Source organism: Plasmodium reichenowi, chromosome 6 (genome assembly GCF_001601855.1).
Source record: "Plasmodium reichenowi strain SY57 chromosome 6, whole genome shotgun sequence".
Classification (NCBI taxonomy): domain Eukaryota; phylum Apicomplexa; class Aconoidasida; order Haemosporida; family Plasmodiidae; genus Plasmodium; species Plasmodium reichenowi.
The window spans coordinates 652,650-659,744 of NC_033651.1; the positions used below are offsets into that span (position 1 = coordinate 652,650).

The 7,095-nt window shown below is 18.3% G+C and overlaps 2 protein-coding genes and 1 pseudogene across 2 annotated transcripts in view, besides 1 other annotated feature; 2 read left to right on the forward strand and 1 right to left on the reverse strand.

Moving 5' to 3' along the window:
• PRSY57_0615900 (hypothetical protein) overlaps nt 1-1,173 on the forward strand; it is a gene marked incomplete at both ends in the record, with an annotated part of 2,344 nt that extends 1,171 nt beyond the window's left edge. Inside the window, 2 exons of the mRNA XM_020114613.1 lie at nt 150-902; nt 1,094-1,173. Of these exons, the coding sequence (XP_019970684.1) occupies nt 150-902; nt 1,094-1,173 (833 nt within the window). The remainder of the gene's footprint in view (nt 1-149; nt 903-1,093) is intronic.
• Nucleotides 1,174-2,749: 1,576 nt separating this feature from the next.
• Nucleotides 2,750-3,574, forward strand: PRSY57_0616000 (hypothetical protein; the record flags this gene model as incomplete). The annotated part of the gene is made up of 3 exons (XM_012906536.1): nt 2,750-2,860; nt 3,023-3,202; nt 3,446-3,574. 3 exons carry the CDS (start codon nt 2,750-2,752, stop codon nt 3,572-3,574), a joined length of 420 nt encoding a protein of 139 aa, XP_012761990.1.
• Nucleotides 3,575-5,307: 1,733 nt separating this feature from the next.
• PRSY57_0616100 (erythrocyte membrane protein 1) lies at nt 5,308-6,293 on the reverse strand (annotated as a pseudogene; the record flags this gene model as incomplete).
• Nucleotides 5,308-6,293: a sequence feature.
• Nucleotides 6,294-7,095: the final 802 nt, after the last annotated feature.

Genomic DNA, 7,095 nt, shown 5'->3' on the forward strand with positions numbered 1-7,095 from the left:
TTTTTTTTTTTTTTTTTTTTTTTTTTTTTGTTCCATATTACTGTGGAAACATATTTAGTACACATTGTGAGTTCATATATTTTTATATTTATATTACCATATTCTTATATTTCCTCATGATCATAATATTATTTCTTTTTTCCTTTTAGTGCCCTTGAAAAGCAAGATGGACTCGATTAGGGAAAAAATAAACAAACTAAGAAATGAGAAAAAAATGGAACGCAACAAATTAAAAGAATTACAAAATAGCTATCAAGAAAAAAATAACAAACTTAACGAATTGAACAACTTGAGAGATAACTATTCGAAAAAAATGAACCATTATTTTATGGAAAGAAGAAGTATAACTGTAGAGATGGAAGAAAAGAAACAACAGTATAGAAGTTTTAAATTAAATCAATTACAAGCAAAACAACAAAAAATTAAAGAAGATAGAGAAAGAAAAAATCTAGAATTAGAAAAACAGTCTTTAGAAAAAAAATTAGAAGATATAGATGTTTTACCATATAGGGAAGAATTAGCATTAATAGAAAACATGCTTGCTTACTTAAAAAAATTACAAGAAGAATTTAAATTAGAAGAATCCAAAAAACAACAAAATGCAGCCAAAAAAATAAATGGAGAAGTAGAAACTAATGAAAATAAAGATGACAATAAAACAAAAAATGAAAATAATAATAAAAAAGCAAAAAGTAAAAAAGATAAACAAAAAACATTCAAATTAGATATGAATATATTATGCTATTTCGTAACTGCTGGTATTAACCCACCTGTAAGTTTTGATGAAATAGATTCATGTATTCAAAAATTACATGAGAAAAAAGATATGTATGAACAAAAGAGAGACGAAAGTGTAAAAAATGTAGAAACCAGAAGAGAAGATTTAACCAACAAAATTAAAGGTAAAAAAAAATGTATTATATGTATATATATATATATATATATATATATATATATATATATATTTATTTATTTATTTATTTATTTATTTATTAATTTATTAATTTATTAATTTATTTATGTTTGTGTTTACATATAACCCATTTCTTATATGCATAAATATCTCATTTTTTTATTATTCCTGCCCTTTTAGAAATTGATGAAAAATTGACAACCTTTAAATCAGGGGAACATCACAACAAAGGAACCAAGGCAAATAAAGTTAAGGCTTAAATTGATTTTTAGAAGAAAAAGAAAAAAAAAAAAATAATAATAAAATAAAGTAATTATATGGAATAATTTATAGTAACACAATTATATGTATATATATTATATATATGTTTATGTATTTTTTTTGTTTTTTTAATATGAATTTTTTTTTTTTTTTTTTTTTTGAAAAAAATGTTTTGTTCATTAAGTATATAATAATTTTTATGAAGTATTAAAAAGAAGAAATTTATAAATAAATAAATATATATATATATATATATATATATATATATTATATAATGTAAGTATTTATAATTTTATTACAATATTTTCTTATATACCTTAATTTATATGTTATATGAAGTAAAATGTTAATATGAAAATATTCAGTTTTATAAATTATTCTTTACATGTAATATATTATATATATATATATATTTATGTTTTCCCTTTTTTTTTATTTTTTTTCCCATTCATTTTAAAAGATATATTTTTTTACTAAATGTATATATATCATGTAAAAATATATATATATATATATATAGTATATATTTCATCATATATTTTAAAAAAAGAAAATATTTTAATATTTTTATAATTAAAAAAAAGAAAAAAAAAAGAAATTAATATTACAATGTAACTTTATAAAAAAATATATATAATATATTACACAAAAAAAAAAAAAATATATAAAAAATAACATGATATTTTATTTTAAAAAGAAAATGAAGTATTTGTTTTGTACCATTTAGTAACTTAAAGTTTTCTAATATTTAAGGAAATTAACTTTTTCATAAAACTAAAATTATATATAATATATTATTTTTTTTATGTTGATTTTTATGGACAGTACCATATATATTTTTTGTTTCAAGTCTATTTAATTTAATATAATAAAAAAGAATTTATTTTTTTTAATGAATGAAAGAATTGTATATATATATATATATATATATATATATATATATATATATATATATTTTATGTGTTGGTGCACATCTTTATTTAAACTGAAATCAAATTATTAAATATACTAATTCAAAAATTTTTTTTTTAAAAGAGTCTCATAAAATTTTTATATGTTAAAAAGGGTTATTTATTATATTTTTTTTTTCTTCAATATTATATATATATATTTGAAAAGCTTTGTATATTTAAAGACAATTTTTTATTTTTCATAAAAAATTTACACGTATATAATTATAACTTTTCACAAGTACATATATATATATATATATGTATAATATTTTCAAGTGAATAAATATAAAAATGAATATATCTTAAGAATAAAAAAAAAAATTCGATATTATATAATTATGTAAAAGGAATATATATATATATTATATATACTATAAATGTGTGTTTTCTTTTTTTTTTTTTTTTTTTTTTTTTTTTTTATGTGTATATTATAAAAATAAATTTATTTATTTGTTCATACATAAAACAAAATGGATTAGTGAATAAAATTTCTTCCTATTTTTTTTTTTTTCAAGAAATATATGAATTTAAAAAAAACCAAAGTATTTGTTAAATTATATATATATATATATATATATGTATATATTTTCTTAATTTTTTTTTTTTTTTTTTTTTTTGTAATATGGATTCGTCTTATAGAAAATTAAGGACTGTTGAATTGCAGAAAAGAAAAGTAACTCAATCAAAAAATGCACCAAATTCGATAGAAAGGAAATTAGGGAATATTTATGCGGTATGTTAATAAAAAAATAAAATAAGAAATTAAAAATATTTGTGGAAAAAAATATAACATGATATTCATAATGATATGGATAAATAAATATACATACATACATATATATATATATATATATATAATGTCTAATTAATATTTTATTTTTTTTTTTTTTTAAAGCCAAAAGATTTTGATGAAGATTCAACCATAGTTGTTTGTAATTTCCCACAAAAAACTACCATAAGTGAATGTAAAAATTTTATGCAATGGATAGGACCTGTTATAAAAGTTGAGAAAATCCCTTCATTTATGCAAGAAAATAATTATCTTGTTGTTTTTTGTAACCCTTATTTTGCAAAGGTAATAATAAGATATTAGTTGGACATTTTTAAATATGACTTATTCTATAAGTTTTCATATATTTATATGAAGTCATATTATAAAGTTATCATTAAATGTATACATTATAAAAATAATGTAGCACACTATTATAGTATAAAAATTTATTATATATATATATTTATATATATATTTATATATTTATTTATTTATTTATATATTTATTTATTTATATATTTATTTATTTATATATTTTTTTTTTAGGCTGCTCTAGAAATTCCACTATTTTATGAAAATAAAACCAAACTATTCACTCGAGCAGTCGAAAAAAGAGAAACCTTATGGCAAAACATTAACGATATGATTACTACTAATATGAATTTTTTTAGTTAAAAGGAAATTAAAATTGATTACATATATAAAAACACACACACACACATATATATATATATATATATATATATATATATATAATATTTTTTATTTTTCTATTTTCATATATTTAAATATTTCATATTTTATTTTTTATTATGATTGTTTCATGTTTTTGTTTATAATTACACGTATTATTTTAAGACACCCATATTTTTTTTGTTATATATTTTATTTTATTTTTTTGTAATACTAAGTCTTTATATTATTAAAAATTAAATATATTTTTACATTTATCAATATTTCAATATCTGCAGTTATATATTTAATATAATTTTTTTTTTCTTTTCTTTTCTTTTTTTTTGTATATATTTTATTAGAACTTATAAAATAACAAAATAAATTTTAATTAAGTCGAAATTTAAAAAAAAAATAATTATAATACGATTTATTATATATATATAAATATATAGATATACATATTATTCTGTACTAATAAAAATATTTATAATAATAAAATTAACATGTTTCATGATATAATATGTATATATATGTGTAGTTATTATTTTATAAATAAAATTAAAAATATATACAGACGTAACATATTTTATGATATTAATATAAAATAAGTCTTAAAAAATCAAAAGAACCTATAATTAAACAAAACTATATTAAATATTATCAAATATTAATAAATGATTTAAAACGACCATATAATAATATAATATATTTATTACTATATATATATATGTATACATATTAATGAAATTGCCTTTTTATTCATTTGGTTCAATCATATAAAGATAAATGGTTTCTTGTAGAACCCCCTTTTAGAAAATTTTTTATTATGTTATAAGTGTTCTATAATCAATGGAATGAAAATAAAATCACAACAATAAATCGAAAACAATTATATTATATTCAGTTATAATGGGGACATTAAATTATATATTTATACAAATTATAATGTGAGAAACATTTTAGTCACCCAATTTACACAAATGGAAAAGAAAAGCAATTAGAATGATTTACCACATTATAGTTGTATAACAAAAATAACCACTTTTATTTGTAAAACGAATAAAATTATTAGATTTTACTAACATGATGTTCATATACCAACAAAAAAAGGAGTACAGAAGAATATGAAGAAAAATTATATATATATATATATATTATATTCACATAAAATGTTTATATATTATACAAAAAAAAAAAAAGAAAATTTTTGATAAAAAAAATTATATAGGAATAAAAAATATATATAATTCAAGAAAATCATATATATATATATATATATATATATATTCCATCAATAAACAAATTAAAATACAAATAACATCCACAAATAAAAATCACAGAAAAAAAAAACAAAAGTAAACAAAATAGCACAAACAAAAAATTGACAAATAAAAACATCAAACATACAAAAAATATATACATACATATATATATCTATATTTGTATTATATATTCCATATATCCTATATAGGATATTCTTCTTCGAACAATTCATTCGTTTTATTATTAACGACATTGATTTCAATTTGTTCCTCATTAGATATATACACATTATTACTATCTACAGGTGATTTATCATCAACTGAATCTTTGTCATCATCTACATCATAATATATATAATCCTCATAAATATCATTGTAGTAGGGTTGACGGTGTTTTTCGATATCATCTAATATAGTATCCATAGTAGAATTATGAGGGTTTGTATTCATATTTGTAAATGAGTTTATATGTTAAATAGGTTTAGAATTCATATCTATTTGGATAGAAACATCACTGTTCAACACCCTTGTAATATTATTTTGACTATGTGTGTCTATGATATTACTATTATTTTTATTTTCTTTATTCCATTCATCTTTCAATTTATCTAGTAATTCCTCTTTTTTATTTTGATCCCACTGTTCGCACATATTTCTGTGTCTATCTAACCATTTATGGAACAGATTTAGTTGGTTGATTATAGAAATACTATTTGTTTGTTTAGCAACACGTTTAGAACATATGGTATGTTTTGTGTGATATGTTCCAAACAGTTCGTTTTCTTTTCTTTTCAGCAGCTCATCATATATATTAACATATTGATCATTGTTTAATGAATCATTGATTAAATATATAGCACTATATGAATCATTTTCACCACTAATTGTATCATGCATACTATTAGTTGAATCACTCATATTTTGTGGAACATGAAAATTAATATTATAATTATATTCTTCACCATTATGTAAATCTCTATCATGAATAGAAGTAATAAAATGTTTTTGTTCCATACTATCATGTAAAATATGGTCATATGCCTGGTTATCCTTTGGAGTATCGTTACTTTTATTATTTTTTTTATAAATCCATTTGTGCACTTTGTATAATGTTTGAGATAAAATCCTGTTTCAGTTGATTCCGTTCATTATCTGTAAATTTATTATTATCATGTTTATCACTTAATGGTATATCACGTTTTTCTTTACCACTTGATGTATCTCTTTTTGATGGTTCAAGTACCACAGCAATCAAGGTTTTATATTTTTGGACTATCAGGAACATATATGTCATTAAGATCAAGTTCTTCATACTTACTTCCGGATGAAGTAATATCAGTTGTATCTTCGTAGTAGTGTCCACTATCACTATCTCCTTCCATATAAATATATATTTTGCCTTTATATCGATGACTGGCATAGGGAATATATCTATTTGATGATTTCATTGTAGGCATGTCATAATCTCCTTTGGGTATATTAATGACACTCAAAAGGTCAATAGTAGATTTGGTTTTTTTTTACACAAAAATATGGTATATATAGGTATATATGTATGTATGATTTGTATGTATATCTGGGTTTGGGTATATAAATATAAATATATATATATATATATATGTGTGTGTGTGTGTATAATTTTTTTTTTTTAATTATATATTTTTTTGGAGAAAAGAAAATTTTTACACCCCTGAAAAAATTACATTTTTATTCAAATATATACAAATATAAATATAAATAAATTAATAAATAAATATGAATATATATATATATATATATATATAATGTTAAGTTTTTTTCATAATATATCTATTTTATTAAAATTTTTTAAACATGAAATGATATATTGTTATGTATAATTTTATTTTTCATAATATTTTAATAAAAGTTAATTTTTATAAGGAATTTTGTGTCATAAAAAGAATAAAAACAATTTAAAATATTTGTATAAGTTTCATAGATAATATACATATATATATATATATATATAATTTCACTACACAAATACATTTTATGAACGTACCATTTTCCTTGGATATATAAAAAATTATGCCATATCTTTTTTTATGTAAGTCTTTTTTTGTATATGATAATAAAAATGTGAACATATTATATAGTTTATAAATATCATATATTTCGATATTAATATATGATGCACTATATTATTTATATAATATTTTTTTTACATAAATTAACTATTTATATGATTATATAAATTTAAAAAGCATAACCAGTTCATATGAAAAAAAAAAAAAAAAA